Source organism: Drosophila obscura, unplaced genomic scaffold (genome assembly GCF_018151105.1).
Source record: "Drosophila obscura isolate BZ-5 IFL unplaced genomic scaffold, ASM1815110v1 contig_189, whole genome shotgun sequence".
NCBI lineage: Eukaryota > Metazoa > Arthropoda > Insecta > Diptera > Drosophilidae > Drosophila > Drosophila obscura.
This window is the reverse complement of record NW_024542777.1, coordinates 1,234,502-1,253,859: the sequence shown is the minus strand read 5'-3', so window position 1 is coordinate 1,253,859 and position 19,358 is coordinate 1,234,502. Positions and strand designations below refer to the sequence as shown.

The following is a 19,358-nucleotide window of genomic DNA, read 5'->3' as shown; positions in this document are numbered from 1 at the left end:
TGTCTCTCAGACAGTTACACTGACACAGTTACACCCCCAAGCAAACCTCTCTGTTGACCCAAAAAACTACTGCATGCCCATAACTACTGCAAATAAATAACACTAGTAGTTGAGATATGTATCCTTTGATCCCACGCAATTTAAGTATCAAAGTTTATTTACATTTTCACTGTTTGATTGCTGGCATGATGCATACACGAGTATTTGCTATGATTTTCGCTGGCAGATTTTCGGTTGAGTTTTGATCCGCACATTTACGAAAACAATTGTTTGTGTTGCATATTTTATGGTTGCACTTTCACGGGCCGATGACTGAGCGATGAAGGGCATGTTTGCATATTCATTTTACCCACCAAGGTTTCTGTTCTACATATATGTATGTATGTTTTTTGCGTTGGCATAAATTATACGCTACTCCTATTTAGGGCTATTTTAGAGCAGTTATTCACGTGGCACTTACAAATATTTATGCATCTGGTTATTTTGTTGAAATTTTATTGCCTACCTTTTCGCCATACGTAAGCACCCATATACGCGCACACTCCCATATGGGTGTATGTGTGTATGTATGGGCAGATCTGTTTCTGAAATATAATTTATTATTATGGTTACGCATTTGAATTTTTGTGTTTTCGTTCAAATGAAAATGTTATTTCTAGGCCAGACCGAAAGGGGAAGGCGAAATGTTGCCAAGTTTTAGGTGCCAAATGGTAGAAGCGATATATGTAGATGCAAGATACAGAACAATTATTGAGTCAGCATTAAGCGGATCTGCTGGTACATTTAAACATATGTACATGCGTACGTACGAGTATATGGAACTATATTGCTCAATTGCATAATTCTGGGTAGGAAATATATGGGCTTTTTATGGGTCTCCTTCTAACTCTATTGAATAGGTTTAAAGCATTTCCTGCTACACGAATTATAAGTGTGATATCAGATATTTGAATATGTGTTGCCCATATGTATGTATGAATGTGCACCAAAGCACCCCAGCCTCACGAACCGCCATTACTTCAGTTTGGCTGCCAACAATTAAGCGATTGCTCTCTTTTTCTGGCGCACTGATCAAGCTCTAATCAAATAGGGCCTCAAAGAGGCAGTCAGCTCATGGCAAATTGTTTGGTATTTGCATATCATTTGTATACCCAGACCCCAGACCTCTCTCTTTCTCTCTTTATCGAAAAAGATAAAAATAAAAGACTGCTCATTACGCCAGACGACCTCAGAGGAAGGAGCACGGAAAAGGGGCAATGGCAATGTGTGGATAGTGGCTGCGATTCAGGCTGAGACTGAGACTGAGAGCAAGACCGAGACTGGAGAAGAAGCTGCTGGCTCGACCAAACCGTGACACAGTTAAAGGGCGAGAGTGCACAAATTTTGCTGGTGCCCTGCCAACTGGGCTAACGATTTTGTGTCCCCTTTGTCTGTACGAGCACGAGTGCGAGTATGAGTATGTGGCTCTATCTGTGTGGCTCTGTGTGTGAGTCGGTCGACATTTGGTCGTTATTTGATCATCATTAGCGATACGAATCGGGTAAGGTCGGTCCGCAGGTCCGCAGGTCCATACGTATCTACGTAAGTATTGTAAGGTCGTCTGTATGTGGGCGCCTCTTCATTGCTTCATTGCCCCTCTATACTGCTTCTCCCACACCACAGAGGGTGGGGTGCCCTCTTTATACCTCCTGCTCTGGGCAAGCAATGATGTCCGGGTCCGCTTTGCTTGGCTGCATCGAAAGTTGCAACAAAAGTTTCCTTCTCTCGCTGGCTCGTTTCCCTTTGTGTGTTGTGCTTGACTTGGTTGGCTCTTTGATTAAACCCAAAATCCGCCGGGAGTGGAGTGGAGTGCGGCGTGTACCACAGGGGGTGGCACGGGCACGGGCACGGGAACGGGCCAGTGCAGAGTGTTGCATAGTCAGAGTGTAATTAAATAATTGCGGTGAGCACCGCTCGCCGACCATATCGAGCTAATGTATTTGGTGCAAAATCTCACTTGGGATTTTCCTTCTCTTATTTTGGCTTTATCTCCTTTTTTTTTTGTCCGACATAGTTTTTGGCTCGTTTTGAGTTTGATTTCGTTACTTACTTTACCCAGCCTTTGGGCGCAGATTTTATTTGATTTCATAAGTTTGTTGGTTCAGTGTGCGCGGCGCGACTCCATGAATTTGCTGTCTGTTTCTGTGGGACTTAAATGTAATTCCCTGGATGTTGTGGGTACTCGTGATCTGCTGAGGTGGAGCTGTGCACAGACTTTCTGGGCTCAGCAGTAATTCGGGTATTACATTTAAGTCCAGAACTAACTTTTACGATTGGGGAACTTATTTATGTTCAAAGTATATCATAATCTGTTGGCATCAAAGCTCTATTAAGACTGAAATGTGTTTCTGTATTTTGTAGAAAACTTTTAAGTTCAAATTTTGAATGCTTTAACATGCTTTTATATTCATAAAACGAGTTTACTCGAATGCCAAATAGACCTGTGATTGACACATTTGATTTAATCAGCTATTTTTGCATGCTTTCAATAACTAGTGACTCTTCTCTACCTCCAATAGGTTTAAGCAATTAATTATAGAATATAAGCAGGGAATCTCCTTGAAATATCTTTAAAGCTCCGCTCCAGCCTCCGAGCTGGTTGGAATATGATTTATCCCCCAATGTTTTCCCTCTTGGGTTCTGTAGTTTTCAGTCGTGTTCCGTCTTGTAGTTACTGCTTGCCCCTTTGTTGCTTCTTCCATTTGTGTTTGCCATCCGCCCCCCTCCCTTACGTGGAACACAAAAAGCACACATACCGTAGCATCCTGGGGAATCATCCCAAGTACAGAGATTTTACCTGCTCCTGCTATACACAAACCAATTTTATATGTGTTCCCCCTCTCTCGTGCGGAAAAGTATCATCTGCCACCCACTGCCAATACTGCTGCACATCATCAATATTATCGCTACCAGAAGCAGCCACAGCAGCCACAGCAGCAACAGCAGCAACAACAGAGCTGCATGCGACAGCAACAAAGACAATTGCAGTGGGAGCAACAGCAACAACAACAACTTCAACACCAACTGGCAAACAGCTCCAGCGAGTTTGACGAGTTCCATTGGCCCAGCAAGCAGCCGCAGCAGGGCAGCAGCACAGCTGGAGGAGGGAAAATCTATATAACACCTGCAGACATTCCGCCGCCGCCCCATCCGCCCCATCAAAGCGGCAACAGTCACCACAATGGCAACAAGAGCAGGCAGCACCACGCTCACCCCCATCCCCATCCGCACCAGCATGGACCATTGACAACGCCGCCACACCGAACACCGCCGCACCGCTGCAAATGTGAGCATCCCAGCATCGAGCTGATGGGCTACGAGGAGGCCGTCATAGCCAGTGCCACCGCCACCAACACCGCGGCCAATGTCACCATGCACCGCCACCAGCATCCGCCCTACTACTACAAGGCGGGAACCCGGCGACCCAGTGGCAAGCTTCACGAGTCCATGCTGGGCGGAGGCAGTAGTCTGGATGATGACGATTTGGCCAGCGCCGGCAGCTTTGGAGACGGAATGTCGCGGTTTAAGGTAAGCCGGGACACGAACACACGAACATTTGGTGGGCCTTGGCTGCTCTTCAATTAAATTGGTTTGTCAACAAGTGTGGCCTGATTGTCGGCAATTTCCATCCAGATGAGCACTTGTGCTAAATACAACAAATACGACAAGGGAGAATATGAACCGCTCCTATTGTTCATACATATATCAATGGTGGGCTGGGACTCTGTGGATGGCCATCAACAAGTGGCAGACTTGATTGTGATAGAAGCCGCAATGTACATTGAGTAGGTATCGTGCCCCTCTATTGCCCCACCCTGATGATAACTCCATCAGACCCAAGCTAATTATTTCCACCCCCTGAGCGCGACTTCTTTATGTACCTCATTTGTTCAACACGTTAAAGTGTGCAAGTGTGTTCTCATTTAGCAAGACAAATAAACCAGTCAGAAGGCAGAGCCTAAGAGCCCCAGGCAAATAAAAATTAATTAATTTTTGGGACAGTTTAATGAAAAAACAAACGGCAAATGGACACACCAGAAAAAAAAGGAAAAAAAAAAACAAGCCCCAAGAAAAACTGGGGAGGAGAGCGACAAAACAAGCCAAGGCCAGACAAAAAGTCATACATTTTTTTGTGGTGTCCCACAGGATATCTGTCGAGAGCCGCAAATAGTTGTCAAGCCCCTCACGTCACGGCGATTATGTCCGAGCGGCAACAAAAGGACACGCCAAAAAAAGGGGAAAACGAGAAGCTTAACAACTATCCGTAACAACATGTGGGCAAAAAAAAGAAGGAACTTTCGAAGCGAGAAAAACTTCAACTAATTGCCGGAAGTCCAGAAAACGATTCCGGCAGAGTTCGGGGTTCTACAGCAAACTCTCTGCTCACACAAACCTTTCAGTTTCATATTTATTAAATGAATCACAAATTGGTTGGGGGATAGCCGAAGGGGCGGGCTTCGGTCAGGTGCGCAGAGGTAAGCTTACTAATTGCGCCATACTGTGCAACGAATTGAATGGAACCCGTAAATCCCAAAACAATCAAGCGAACTGAAAAAATATGGCCATTCTGAATAGAAGAATGGACATTGATATGATGGGATTCGGTCAAGCGTTCTCTCGCTGGATAAATTGATTTTATGGAGCGGTTACGGTAACACGAAATGGGAATGTTGACATACTCTTCCAAGGATATGTGAGCCAGCGCGAGACGGTGCGCAAAAATATAGAATTTTTCATTGTGTCTAAAGCATAAATTCTGCTTCAGACTTAAGTAAAGCATCGTACTTACAGTTCATGGGCTGGTGTCTGGTTATGGTGTTTTTTTTTCTTCCTCATACCCGTGGGAGCCAAAACTTGCCATCGAAAAAGAGTAACATGAATCAAGGAATGGTGAATCGGAAAACAATTTCCATTTTGAATGTATCGCACTAGCCTCAGTTGCCATCAACGGAAACCCTAAAGGTACCATAAATCGTATGTACATATATACGTACATAAGCTCGTACAAAATGCTGCAAAGTTGTAACTTACATGCCTTCCACAATGCCAGTTGCTCCTCCATGGGGCTATATATTATAGACTGTCTGCCAACAGGGATTGAGTGGAGCACGGGGCTTCCTACGTGGTCAATGGGGATTTTCCAAACACGTGTCGTTGGGTTTTGGGTGCCAGGTTTTGGCAGGTCTAAGGAAAATAGGGATTGCGTTTTTGGCTAGCCTCTGTCTGCCCTTTCCTTAGGTTCTTCTATTCTATGTGAGATTACTGGAAATCTCCGATGGAGCACGAGTATTAAAATATTTACACTTTTTGCGGTAATGTGCGATTGTCAAAAGCTGCAACTGGTTTTTCAAGAATGGTTGCTGCTACTGACTTCTATTGTATGTGTCCACAGAGTAGCTAGTGTAAAGCTGCTTGAAACAGATTATTTGTGTACCAGATAAATTCCACTTTCAAGTGACTATAGACCTGGCCATTGCAAATAGTATTGCGCATACGATACATAGAATTTATTTATATAAAATACTCCATCACCAAAATATCACCTTGAACAGACACACAACCCAATCCTGTTAAACGATCAACCAAAACGGTCACGCTCGGAAAGAAAATGACAAAAAAAAACAAAATAAATATATACTCGCATAAAAAGCTCGAATTTTATAACACCTACTCGTACATTATATTAAATAATAAGTAAAAAAAAGCACCGAATGCCCTATCATTTTATATCATTGTCTCTTTGGGGCGCCGACAGCTGAAATTTGTCGTTCGCGCAATGCTAAATTATGTAAAAGAAACTACAAACTTGGCAATCCAAGTCAAAGCTTATTCGATAAGTGAAAAAGCATTTCTGATTTGATTTGCTTACGTCATTCGGCTATTACCCGACCAGGCCAGACCGGGCCAGGCCAGGCCAGTCCAGTCCAGCCGACTGTCCACACCTCTCTCACTCTATACTGTCCAGAGCAGAAACCAGTTGGCGGCGACCCAGTCTGGAGTTGGTTAACTACAAAACTACTTTCATTTTCGCTCTCTGTTTTCTGAATTTTGCTTTCGGGGCTCATTTGTTACCTGCCGCCTTTTCTCTCCCTGTGTACGAGTATTATGCACTTTGCTGGGTTTTCGGCTTTGAGTGGAACTCGGAGATAGAGATGGAGATGGAAAAGAAAAAGAAAAAGTCATTGCGCATGCGCAACCATACTTTCCATACAAGCTCACACAAGCACCAAACATTCGTTTGGACGTGCCTAGGGTCTCTGATTAGCCAGAAAGATTGTATCCAAATTGGCCAAGTGCGCATTTAGTTTCAGGTGGCTTCATTTCTCCCTGCCAACTTGCACTTTTTTGGTTAGCTGAGAAGTCGGCTTATTATGGAAGTCGAAATGGGAATGGAGGAAATGAAACCCACTCTAAATGAAAGCCGATTTCCCTGCATACAGTCGAAGTAGAGGTTAACAAACTCCACACCTAATGGATCGAATGGATCGTGTGATCTGGGTATTCATATTAAACAAAGTTGCTCCCCATTTTAATGGCCACCTGTGCAACCTGAAACCTGAGCAATGGATTTCGATGGATATTTAATGATAGTCAATTTGATCGGTTTTGGATTCCAAATGGGAGACTTCGTATCGCCCTATCTTTATTTTAAGACAAAGATTTCACAATTTTGTGGTACTAATCTCTCTATGCCCCTCCCCGCCCACCACAAAAGAACCTCATGTATTCCAAGGAAAAAAAGCGACGAGTCCGGATCATTCTCAGCATTGTAACAGCTGTCATCGCCGTTGCTCTGCTGGCCACCGCCCTCGTATTTATCCTTAAAACGGACAAGGACAATGGCAGCAACGAGGACAACTCTGGAAGCAATGGAATAGATCTGGAGGATGTGCTGAGCGGTCAATTATATGCCAAGCGCTTCAATGGCAGCTGGAGCAATGGTAACAGTGTGCTCTATAAGGATAATGCGGTAAGTGGGAATAACATCGAAAGCAATTAAACAATATCTACATAGAGTACTCCCAATCGCAGTCCATCATGGAGTACGATGCGAAGACTGGAGTGCGCACCCCGTTGCTCCACAATGCGGCGCAATATGTGCTGTATGAGAAGTCCGCGGACGGGGAGCTTCTGCTTCTGGCCAAGAACTACAAGAAGAACTTCCGGTACAGCTTCCTGGCCGAGTACGACATCTACAACCTCAGCTCGAACCAGTTCCAGCCACTGACCATTCAGAACCAACAGCTCTATCTGAGCATGGTCCAGTGGTCGCCGGTGGGCAATGCTCTCGTCATCAACTACGATCGCAATCTGTACTACAAGAAGAGCGCCCTGGAGCCGGAGATAGCTATCACCAGCGACGAGCAGGCCGGCATCCTTAACGGCATTCCGGATTGGGTGTACGAGGAGGAGGTGTTCAGCTCCAATGTTGCTACCTGGTTCAATCCCTCGGGAACTCAGCTGGCCTTCATTAAGTTCGATGACTCGTCCACGCATCTCATCAATTTCCCCTACTACGGCGATGCTGGGGACCTTCGCTACCAGTATCCCCTGCACCAGGTGATTGCCTATCCCAAGGCGGGTTCCTCGAATCCTCGCGTCGAGCTGGTCATGGTAGATCTGGTGCGTGCGGCGTCCGGAGGGGATTTCATCACTGTCATGCCCGTACCACCTGCTCTGAACACGGAAACGGATTACATTGTCACTGTCGTCAGTTGGGTGGATGATGCACACGTCCTCTCCATCTGGATGAATCGCATTCAAAATGCCGCCTATGTGGTAACCTTCGATGGACTAAATCGGAAAGTGGTGAGTGATTGGCTTGATCGTCTGTCTGTCTTTCTGTCTGTCATGTAACCCTGATTTCGGATAAAGCCCATCGAGAAAGGGCACCCAAATGGTGCTACTCCCAACTGTAACATACTTTCCCTCGCAGATCTACAGCACGGAATCAAAAACTGGATGGGTAGATCTGTACACGGCTCCCTTCCGGAACCGCAATGGATCGCGCCTGGCCGTCGTCCTGCCCCACAACAACTACAAGCACCTGCAGCTGCTCAGCTCAAGTGCAAGCAGCGCGGAGCAGCAGCAGCTGGAGCCGCTGACCGAGGGAAAGTTCGTGGTGGACAGCATTCTCCACTGGGACGCCACCTACGATGTTATCTTCTACACAGCCAACACCGAGGAGCACCCAGAGCAGCTGCATCTGTATGCCATTAGGGCCCAGGCAAAGCAGAACGCCAAGTGCTTGACCTGCAAGCTGATCAAATCGGGTGATGTGGACCAGACCTACTTCTCGGCGACGTTCAATGACAATAACCATTTGGTGCTCACCTCGCTGGGGCCGGGCATACCCACCACCCACCTCTACGAATGGAAATATGTGGACTGTAAGTAGATTGCAGATTGGGTACCCCCGATCCCTTAACATGTTCGAGTATTCCGCTCCAACAGCTCAGGTTGTCATCACGAATGTGCTCGACTGGGAAACTAATGAGGCACTACGCACCAAGCTGAAGGGTGTGGCCCTGCCCACCCACAAGATTCTGACGGTGAACATTGATGGGGGCTTCCAGGCCAAGGTTCTCCTACAGCTGCCTCCCAACTTGGACACCAGCGGCAATACCAAATATCCCATGTTGGTGGATGTGTATGGGGGACCCGACTCGTACTCAGTAAGTTTAAATGAGGGGGAGCACCAACCAATCGCGACTTACACTGTAATCTGTGCTGCTTAGGTAACCAACAAATGGATGCTGGACTGGGGCACTTATCTTACCTCGAACCAGTCGGTGATCTATGCCAAAATTGATGGGCGTGGCTCGGGACTGCGTGGCGAAAGTCTGCTACATGCCATCTACCTTCAGTTGGGCACTGTAGAGATCAGTGATCAGATCACGGTTACGCAGTAAGTTCTTTCGCGAAGAACCCTCAGGTATCTCGCTCATCTCTGGCTCACAAATACCCCCAATCTGCAGGAACCTCACCCAACTTTTTAACTACATTGATCGCGACCATATCGGTATTTGGGGATGGTCATATGGGGGCTACGCGGCGGCCATGGCGCTGGCCAATGATGGAGATGAAGTGTTCAAGTGTGCAGCTTCCATAGCTCCGGTCACAGACTGGGCCTACTACGGTGGGTGAACTTCATCCCTCAATCTTTGTGATCCCATTCAAAACAAACTCCTCTTCATTGGCAGATTCCATTTATACGGAGCGTTATATGTCCTTGCCCAATACCAATGAGGTGGGCTATGCCAACTCCAGGCTGAGCACACGGGCCCAGAAGTTGAGGGGCAAGAAATATCTGCTCGTCCATGGAACACTCGATGACAATGTGCACTACCAGCAGGCCATGATCCTGGCCAAGAACCTGGAGCGTCACGATATACTCTTCAAGCAGATTGTAAGTAGCCTTCTACGTATGTATATATATACATATACGAGAAAGTACCCTCGAACTATTCGAACAGATCTCGTAAAATATATCTATATTATGAATATACCTTGCAGAGCTATGCTGATGAGGATCATGGTCTGTCTAATGTGCGTCCGCATTTGTATCATTCATTGGATCGCTTCTTTGGCGAGTGCTTTGCCAGCAGTCGGCTTATGAAAAGTGCTAAATAAACAATGCAAAAATGCAAAAATGCAATAATATAAAATAAAGGTAATATACTCGTAATAGAACAGAAATAATACATAGGTATTAATATCAGATCCTGAATAGCTAAGCCCACAACAGATTGAAGCAGAACATAATCAAATAATAGCAAATGATTAACTAAGCCAAAAATTGGTACTTAAAGAGTTATTAGATTTCTGCTTGAATTCAAAAAATAAAACACAACAACATTAAACAAAAGTAAACAGTTCAATATGTTGGAAAAACAAAAATTTAATGCAGGTCCAAAAGTGTTATAAGATAACTTGGAACAATAATAATGATATTTCGAAATTGAATTTTAAGAAATTTTAAACCAAATGAAAACGAGATTCATGCTACATATACATACATACATGTTTAAATGTAGTAGTGTAGAGCGCAATGCATTTTCTAGCTAGTGCCTGATTATAATGCTTAAAAACATACATAAATATATAATGTAGATATTGCAATCACAACTATAAAAAAAATTAAACGTGTATTCAACGAAACTTTGCAGGCGCTCCGCTCCGTTTAACGCTTTGCGATTCCAAGTAGGTCAAAATTTTGCTTGATGAAACTATTCCTACAAATTGAAAACCAGAAATAGAAGTAGTTTGTAACATTTTATAGTTTTTTAGTTTGCTACTTGTATAAAAACAAAGTTAAAGAACTTGTAAATATTTAAATAAATAGTTGTTTAATGGCTTTTTGTAAATTAGAAGGAAACTTATTGTGTATAGGCAACAGTTAAAAGGCAAGCAAGCAATAAAAATAAATAAATATATTTAAATGGATTTTTTAATGTGTCTTTGTTTGGCATATCCCATCGAGACAATACGGAAGGGCAAGGGTCCGTTTTGTTTCGTTAAAACTTAGAGTAACACTCCAAAACCATAAATTACCCTTTACTGTCCATAGTGTAGCGCGAAATAACAAAAATTCAATGACATTTAACTTTCAGTACACCGGGTCGCTTTATTTCCTTAGCCCCGAAAACCGGGTTACATCAATATGTTTGCTTGTGGATAGGACGCACACGCGTCGATCTTTTACATTTGTAATCCTAAGGGTTCCTTTCTGCCTTAACAGTTTCAAAAAATCGCATTACAATATTTGGGAATTTGTTCGGTTTTTTCTAAAGTGAAGTTGATATACTCGTATAATACAATTGATTACGTTTCTATACGTTCTGTTCTGCTGTTTGATCTGCAACTGGACCATAAATAATGCACCTTAAATGGTTATTCAGAATGTGCAGATGGCTAGATCGAAGATCGCAAACTAATTTTTATATTTATCGGTACATATTCATATGGTACAAAAATAAACTGTCAATTTTATAAACTAGTTAATTGAATGTTTTCCATTTCGTTCTGTAAATTTTAATTTAATATTTTCAATTGAAAATACTTTCCTACTTGTCGTAGAATATATCTAATATATATACAAGTCTAAAAATTGTATTCATTATATTCTATGTTCTATATTTGATCAGATTTAGTAGGTATACTTAGATATATATTTGATATAATATGTGTATGTACAGCATATGCATTGGACTTTCCCAAAATGTGTAGGTTTCAGTGGGTTTCTCTAGCGAGAAAAAATGTGAATCTTAACAAAATTATACATGTACGAGTATTTGGTAAGTCTTATAACAGACTAACCATCTTGTATTGCTGGATTTTTTTTAAATTACCGATTTAAAGCTATGAACAGCGTTAAAACCGATTGCATCTCTCGCCAACACATTTTGGGAGTTTCCAATGGCTAAAACTTACATAATATTACTTAGAATCTCTATTAGCTCTATATATGTATGTATTTATTTTGGATTAATTTTACTGGATATAAACTTCTTGGACAACTTCATGTTGCTGCTGTTGCTGCGAATCATGGAGATCCTCCTGCAATTGCAGTTGATGATGATGCTGCTCCTCGATTACCCCACCATCGTACTCGATCAACTGATCATCCTCCGTCTGCTGATTATGATCGATATTCATCTGCTCCTGTTCCAGCTGATGATGATCCACCAGCTGCTCCTCCTGATGGTAGTGGATGTGATGCGGATGATGAGTGAAAACGAGAGGTGGCGGCGTCGTTGGCGTTGCTATGTGCTGGATCGGCTCGTGCATGGCTGTCGTGCTGGTCGATGTCGATGCTGTGGCGGTGGTCGTTGTCTGGTGGTAAGCCGATTGTTGGTTCCGTACAATATGACCAGCGGCGGTGACACTGGTGACGCTGGCGCGCTGATTGGTTCGCGTCAACGTAACCGTCACCTCAGAGCCCAAACCGGCAAACGAGACAGCTGGCGTGGATGTAGATGTTCCAGAAGCAGTCGAGGAGGATGCAGTTGCTCCTCCCCCAGCTGCTGCTGCTGCTGACGCCGCTGCTCCTGCCGTGGCTCTGGCCTGGAGAATTTTACGAGTGGGCAATTGGGACGTGCTTTGGTTGGAGCCAGCCGATGTAGATGCTGCTCCCGATCCAGTTTGGGATCCCGACTGGGGCACGTAGTTGATGAGCAGAACACGTTCGCCGCTGGTTGTCTGCGCTGCATGACCGCGCAGTATGCGACGCTGCAGTGTTCCTCCGCTGGAAGATGCTGATGCTGCTGAAGATGTTGCTGCTGCTGTCGATGGTGTGTTGCATCTGCTGTTGCTGCTCACTGTTGTTGCCGTTGTTGCCGTTGCACTACTGTGCGCCGGCTGCCCACTCCCTCCGCCTCCTCCAGGGCCGCTGGTCATATCGTTGGATCATCATTACGTATTGTTACCGCCTTTCAAAATGAAAACTTTCTTTACCAAAATGTTCTTATTGTTGCCCTGTTTGTTTGATTGATTGATTGGTTGATTTGTTGATGGATTGGATGGCATGAACAGTTTTTATACACACAGATTTCGATTTTGATTTTGATTTGGTTAGATGGTGAGTTATTAACGAGGCAGCGAGAAAGAGAGAAGAAGACAAGATAAAACGATTCGTTAATGATCTGGTTATGTGTTATGAGGAGTTGTTGCGTGGGGTGGTGCTTGGTGCTTGATTGGTCAAGTTAGTCACCAATCGTTTGGTATGATTACGAGTATGCAGACATAGAAATTCCGTTCAATCAGTAGTTCTTTGGGTTAAACTTAACGAGTAGCGTGCAAAAATAAAATCAGTTAGAAAACACATGCCCTATATTAAAAATGAAGCAAAAAATAAAAATAAAGAAAAATAAAGTAGAAATTCTCCATCACCTAAACTAATACTCAACATAAAAAAATACTTTGTGAAAATTTTGTGTTTTTTTAAACAGTTTTTGGTTTATTTTCTTGTTTTTTTTTCTCTTGTTTAAATAAAATTAAATTTTATTTAAGTATTTAAAAAGACTAAAAATAGGTTTACAATATTCAGATAGATGGAACACTCTCGTGGCTCTCAAATTTACACAATTAAATCATAATTTCAGGAGATACTCCATCTATCTGAACGAGCTCTGGGTGGGGTCTAAGGTTCAAGAAAAATATTCATTATTAAAGTTAGGAAATATATGAAAGGTATACTATATAAAAAATTGGTTGGGTTTAAGATTACAATAAGAGCGGGTAGTTCTTAATCAAAGAAAAGCCAAAGCATATTGATTGGTTGATTGACTTGGGATGGTGGAGCAGACACACACACGATTGGGGCATCGGATTGAGCGAGCTCTTATATAAGGATATTCTCTCTTTAGATGATTAATTAAAGATCTTTATGCTATCTATGTAAATACAGTACGAATATTTAACTAAATTGGTTTAAAGCCAAGGTGCTACTGCTCAAGGACAGGCGGAGCTTGCGCTGGCGCTGAGCAGGAGAACCTTATGAGAGACACACACAACAATTTTGAAGATTTTCCTGATCCCAACGGCGGTTTCAGGGGATTTCAGAGTGTGACTAACGTACCTCTAGCATTGGGACGCGGGTCAAACTATCCAGAATTAATATAGCAATATGCAGATAACCATATCCGATAACCATAGCGCACTTAAACATAAATCTAGCAACAAAACTAAATAGGTATGTGTAGGTAGAGCGAAATCAACATTTAAGGTCATAGAATTGTACAACAAAATGGTAATAACTAGAGGCTCCCAGTGGATGGCAAGAGCCGTGACAAACCCGCCCCGACCATCCACCAAGAGCCAGTTTTCATTTTCCCTTCGTTTAGAATTTAACTACGCAAGCAGTTGTTTATATACGAGTAGAACAGATTATAATAGATTCTACTTTTCGGTCTGGTCCGATCAGAGCGTCTGTTGGGGTTGTGTTTGCTGTTGTGGTGGCTGCTGTTGTTGCTGCTGTTGTTGGAAATCAGTCATATTCACCTGGTTCAAGTTGCCTATGATCTGATGACCCTGCAGCGTCTGCACCTGGGCAATCGACATCGACGCCCCACTCTCGCTGCCGTCCGCCGCTTGGGCAACCAGCTGCTGCTGACCCGCCGCCTGTTGCTGCACTGCCGCCGCCTGAGCACTCGTCGTGGCCGTTGTTATATTGCCGGACGAGTCTATGATCTGATGATGCTGCAGCTGTTGTTGCACCTGAACCTGCTGCTGCTGTTGCTGCACTTGTCCTCCCGACGAGGTGGTGGTCACTGTCATTGTCTGTTGTTGCTGTTGCTGCTGTTGTTGTTGCTGCTGTTGCTGCTGCTGCTGTTGCTGCTGCTGTTGTTGCTGGGCATCGGGATCTTTCTTCACCTGCACACCTTGCAGCGTGTGAAGGGACTGAACCGTCTGTACCTGGGGCACTCCTCCTCCACTCGAGCTCAGCGCTGCACTCCCGCCCGAACCAGAGCCCGATCCCGAGCCCGAGCCGGATGTGCCGCTGCCCGACTTCTTGCCACTGGATGCTGAAAGGAAGGCAGAACGAATAGCAGGTGAGCAGATTGGCTTTGCTTTTGCCTATAACTACTGAAAGGCGAATAGAAAAGATTAGGCTACAGACATGGGGGTCGACAGTGCGGGCTCTTTCTCTGAGACTACAACAACGCGACCTTCAAGAGCTACAACAAGTAGGTGAAAGATGTACAAGTATGTTTTGTGTTTGTGTAGATATGGATGTGTGTGGGATTAGTGTTAGGAACGTTGCATCAGATAGATTGTGGCATTAGACAAACACACAACTATGGTTAAATGTCAAGAATAGGTTAGTAAAAAGATGCAGAAATGGAAACATTTACAAGGCGGATCCAAAATGTAAAATGTCAAATAAATCAAAAATAAACAAAACAAATTTAATATATGAAAATACATCGAGCACAGAGGATGAAAAATTCTTCAAATTCTTTTTAAGTTTATCGGGTTAGGAAAAGAATAGTTAGGGATCATAGAAAACAGTATTTTCTTGCACAAACAACAAAAGCCAATGGGAAAAAAACGTAGCATTGCACACAAAAAATGAAGTCCGTGCCACAGGCAGTGATTAATTTTGTTTGTTATATAAAAAAATATATAATATTTTATTAATTAAACAATTGGTTATATAATAGTTAAAAAAGAGCAGCTTAAACTGATTTCGATCTGCGATTGTGGTTGTACAGGTATCTTTACAACAAATATATTTGCGACACTAATTACAATTATTTAAGTAAATTAAATCGAGTATTTTTTGAAATTCTCCTCTCTTTATCTTTCTATTGTAATATGCAAGAAAATAGTGCATACTATTTTTCGGTTAAGGAATGGAATTTGGAAAAGCTTGGCAAATAAAAACTTACGCAGTAATAGGGGGTAAAACAAAATTAAACGGGATATGAAGACAAATCGGATCAGATCACGGGGATTTTTGCTTTTGGTGTTATTTACAAAACGTTTGTGTATGCGTGTGCGAGTGTACATGTGGATGAGTGTGCATTGTGTATGTGTGTGGGTGGGTGGAATGATGAAAGGCGCGACAGGCGGCAGGTGGCAGTAATCTGGATGCTGCTACTGCTGCTGCTGCGGCATGAACACCTGATCGCCCACAATGTGTATGACGTTCTGCATGCCCTGCTGCGCCTGCTGCTGCGCACCGCCGGCCCCACTGCCACCCTCGTGCTTTATATTAACGCCCATAATGTGTGTTTGGCCTCCACCCGCCATTGTTGACGTGGACATGTGCTGCTGCGCTTGATGGTGCTGTTGCTGCAATTGTTGCTGCTGTTGCTGTTGCGGGGGAAGCACACTCTGCGCCAGGATGGTGGCCGATCCGGAGACAGACGCGTTCGATATCACTCTCGTTGGCGTCATGCCCGCTTCTGTTGATCCTTCGCCCACAGTAGTGTCGCCCTCTGTTGTGGTGTTCAGCTCGGCGCTGGTGTCTAGTGTCGAATCATTACCGGACTTACTTTTCTTCTCCTTCTTCACCCCGGGCTTGGCAAAGTGCCGCAGCTCGAGATGGCGCCGCAGGTTACGCGACTGACGTATGACGGCATAGCAAATGGGGCATGTAGCAGGTTGTTCCGATTGAGAGCGAGAACGAGGTTCTGTGAACGGAAACGGAAAGGATGGCTTTAGAATAAAGAATGTCTTATCGACTGGATGCTCAGACTCACTTTCTGTCCCGGGCGGGTGTTTGGTTCGCTTGGCCTTTGGCGTGGACGGCGTGCCGCTTGTATTACCTCCGGACGAGCCCGTGGTGCCTGTTGCCGTCGTGATTTCGCCTGTGGTCGCATTTGCCGACGTTACCGGTATCATGTTGTTCGGATCCATAGTCACAATCGTCTCCACCTTCTGCCCTTCGCTTTTGATGATGGGCGTGGACGTGAGCAGCTGGCCCTCGGCTCCGTTCTCGCCGAGAACTTGCTGCTGTTGCACCACTCCACCGCCGCCGTGGGATGAGGTCGGTGTGCCCATAATCGTATCCATTCCCTCAACTTTGCTGATTTTCGGAGCCGTAGCTAAGGTGGAAAGATTTGTTTATGAAATCTATGTCACTTGTCCACTGATTACACTTACGTGACATTTTCTTGACCCTGGGTTTCCGTTTGCGTGCCGGCAGGAAGGCCTGAATTACCGCCTGGTCGTGCTTAGCCGCATCCGTAGTCACAATCGTTTGCTGTTGTCCCGCTGCGTTGGTCTGGGTGGTCGCCTGCAGGATCTGTCCCTGGTGGTGAATGTCCTCGACAACCTGGGCATGCACTGTCTGCTGGGGGGCCGTGGCAATGGTCGCTATCAACTGGTCCTGGTCGTGGTGTTGGGGTATCATGTGCTGCAGCTGGATCGAGTGCGTGGTGTAGTCGTCCTTGGTGACAGTTTGAGGCGCCAGTCCCTGGATATTCAGGCACTGGGCAGCCTGCAACAGAGAGGGCAGTTGGGCATGGTCGACGCTCACTTCGCCACGGTAGACGAACTCAAGCAGTGCCTCCAAGTCGTTGGCATTGACGCCGGCCAGCATTACCACAGGGTGTTTGCATGGTGTATTCTATGAAATATAAAACATATCAGCAAAAGCAAATGCAAATTATAATTATAATCGTAGTCGCACCAAAAAAAATGTGAATAATAACATGGTTAAGAGATAGTGGTTACAAATAAAAATCTTAGTAAATCAATGCCAACAAAATTGTTGCATTTGAATGGTGGTTTGAGCGCGTCAAGTGCGTGCGGAAAGACACAGGCGAGACCAAACCGAAACAAAAACAAAAACACAACAACGCGCTCATACTCTCACAGAAACTCAAGAAGAGACATCCACTCTCTACTCACTCACACATAAGAAAACCAACCGGCTTTTACTTTTCCCGCTCTGCACATTCTGCAGCAGGATTGGGGGAGATAGGACGTGGAGATGCTGACGAAAGAAAACAGAGCTCCAAAGAGCGCACTCCTCTGCCTCTCACTCTCCCGTTTAATTCGACACGTTTAATTAGTAAACGCTGCTCAAAGTCGAGCCTTACACACAGAGCAAACCCAATGCCATCTCTTTAAATGTCATTCACTGCTCCCGCTCCCGCTCCCACTCCCACTCCACGATGCGCTCTTTGAACTCTACACTCCCTTCTGCTTCTGCTGCTCTTGTGGCCGATGCCTCTCCTCTCCCTGCCACGTTACCCACCACCATTCCATTCCACATGCTCATCGATTTTTCTCAGTTGCATTTCACTGCGAGGGAGCGGGAGCAACAAAGAGAAACCTCCATGTGTTCTGCCCGCGTGTGTGAGTGTAACGAGATCAGTACGCCGCACATCTCGCTGGCGGCCGACGGATTTTGGACTCTTGCAGAGTTCACAGCAACAATAAGAGCAGCATTTTGACATTTCCCCGCCGTCGACTCTGACTCTGAGCGTCGTTTTTAAAAATTACGCTCTGTTTACTTTTTTCACTGATGCCGGCGTCAGGTGTTTGGCCGCCAGCGCTCTGTTTTGGTCATCCGTATGATAAGAGGAAGCAATGGTCCCATACTATCTGATTCGACTGAATAGCGGGGAATGCCCCAACAGAAATGCATATGCTTAGTGATTGTATACGTTAATGTAATTTTCTATACAAACTACAACAGATGGAGGAAAAACCTATATAATCCCTCCATATATACATAATTTGAAAAACATGGCCCCACTTTTGAACAATCCCCCATCGCCAGGTTCAACTGTACATTCAGCCAGCAGCAACAGAAAAGAGGTCGCGCTCGTGTGCACCCAACAACAGCAAAAGCTCCAACAACCAAAGCAACACTCTGGCAGCATTCGCCTCGTTGCTTCGATGCTGTTGGCGCTCTCGCTTGCTCTCGCTCTAACACATTCGAACAGAAAGTTGGCGCAGCAGCTTTTTCTGCTTTGAACGACTGGTTCTCTCGCTCTCTCACACTCTCTCTATCACTCTGCCTCTCACTGTCCTCTCGCTCTCTCAAATGTACTAACTTTATAGAAAAAAAATATTAAAAAAACAGAAAAGTTGATAAGAAGCAGGGTAGAAACAAGAACTGAGAGGGGGTCAGAAAGTGGGGAGAAATGAGAACTGTTAAGGGGGCCAGAAAGAGGTCTGGTCTGTGTGGGGCATTGGCAACGTCGGCGACGGCGCAGAGTGCGCAACTCATTCAACTCAATTGACAGTGGAAAACTTGTACCAAAATCTCTGAACAGAAAGTATGAGACGGAGAATTGTATTTTTGGAGCAGAGAAGAGCAGAGCAGGGAAGAGCGAATGCTCTGCCATCTGTAAGTGTGTGCATGTGTGTGTGTGTGTGTGTGAGTAAGTTTCTCTGAATGCTTTTTGTGGGAGCCGCGCTCCAAACATTAACCTATTTTTGCGATGGGTTTCTCTGTTTACAAACTGTACGCGAGTCAAAATCTCAGACTGGCCACGTTTGAGGTTATGTTGCCCCAACTCCACACAACTCTCTCTCTCACAGTCTCAACACACTACTCTGACTTACCTTTAGCAAATCCAGGAGGAACGGCGAGGCGGCACAGAGCACTATTTTGTGGGCCGGAAAACTGCGTCCCCCGGCGGCCAGAGTGCAATCGACAAGGTCGCCATGGCAGCGCAACAATTGTATGGCCGATACCAGGCTCGTGCCGTAATCGCCCCAGGTCAGCGAGTACAGCGAATTCATTGGCAACGACATCAGGGCTGTCGTGTCCAAGTCCAACAATTGTTGTTCCTCTCCAGCGTTGTGGTTGTATTCACTGCTGTTTGTCTCCAACACGACGGCTGTTCACTCAG

At 44.8% G+C, this 19,358-nt stretch overlaps 3 protein-coding genes across 10 annotated transcripts in view; 1 reads left to right on the top strand and 2 right to left on the bottom strand.

Annotated features, from left to right (window-relative positions):
- The window catches only part of LOC111066770 (venom dipeptidyl peptidase 4), a 64,438-nt gene extending 54,524 nt beyond the window's left edge, over window positions 1-9,914 (top strand). For 4 of the 5 annotated variants that reach the window (XM_022355614.2, XM_022355613.2, XM_022355616.2 and 1 more), the window contains 8 exons: window positions 6,755-7,009; window positions 7,072-7,848; window positions 7,976-8,429; window positions 8,494-8,714; window positions 8,778-8,947; window positions 9,018-9,178; window positions 9,243-9,448; window positions 9,556-9,914. In XM_022355614.2, the coding sequence (XP_022211306.2) occupies window positions 6,755-7,009; window positions 7,072-7,848; window positions 7,976-8,429; window positions 8,494-8,714; window positions 8,778-8,947; window positions 9,018-9,178; window positions 9,243-9,448; window positions 9,556-9,672 (2,361 nt within the window). In that variant the 3' untranslated portion in view covers window positions 9,673-9,914. Of the gene's footprint in view, window positions 1-2,895; window positions 3,568-6,754; window positions 7,010-7,071; window positions 7,849-7,975; window positions 8,430-8,493; window positions 8,715-8,777; window positions 8,948-9,017; window positions 9,179-9,242; window positions 9,449-9,555 lie in introns of all 5 variants that reach the window. The other variant, XM_022355612.2, reaches the window with a different exon arrangement.
- A 1,061-nt stretch (window positions 9,915-10,975) lies between these two features.
- Window positions 10,976-12,438, bottom strand: LOC111066774 (protein roadkill). Its single transcript, XM_022355623.2, has one exon. It carries the CDS (start codon window positions 12,436-12,438, stop codon window positions 11,533-11,535), a length of 906 nt encoding a protein of 301 aa, XP_022211315.2. The 3' UTR covers window positions 10,976-11,532.
- LOC111066772 (transcription factor GAGA) lies at window positions 12,348-19,261 on the bottom strand. 4 transcript variants are annotated; one of them, XM_022355619.2, is made up of 6 exons: window positions 19,069-19,261; window positions 16,651-17,116; window positions 16,248-16,592; window positions 16,041-16,178; window positions 14,041-14,564; window positions 12,348-12,516 (listed from the first exon to the last, which is right to left on the bottom strand). In XM_022355619.2, the coding sequence occupies exons 1-6, from the start codon at window positions 19,258-19,260 to the stop codon at window positions 12,454-12,456; spliced, it is 1,728 nt and encodes a 575-aa protein (XP_022211311.2). In that variant the 5' UTR covers window position 19,261; the 3' UTR covers window positions 12,348-12,453. The 4 variants fall into 4 exon arrangements, with proteins under 4 accessions (XP_022211311.2, XP_022211312.2, XP_022211313.2 ...); XM_022355620.2 differs by having other exon boundaries at window positions 12,357-12,516; window positions 15,945-16,178; XM_022355621.2 differs by lacking the exon at window positions 12,348-12,516 and having other exon boundaries at window positions 13,015-14,564; window positions 15,945-16,178.
- Between the last annotated feature and the right edge of the window lie 97 nt (window positions 19,262-19,358).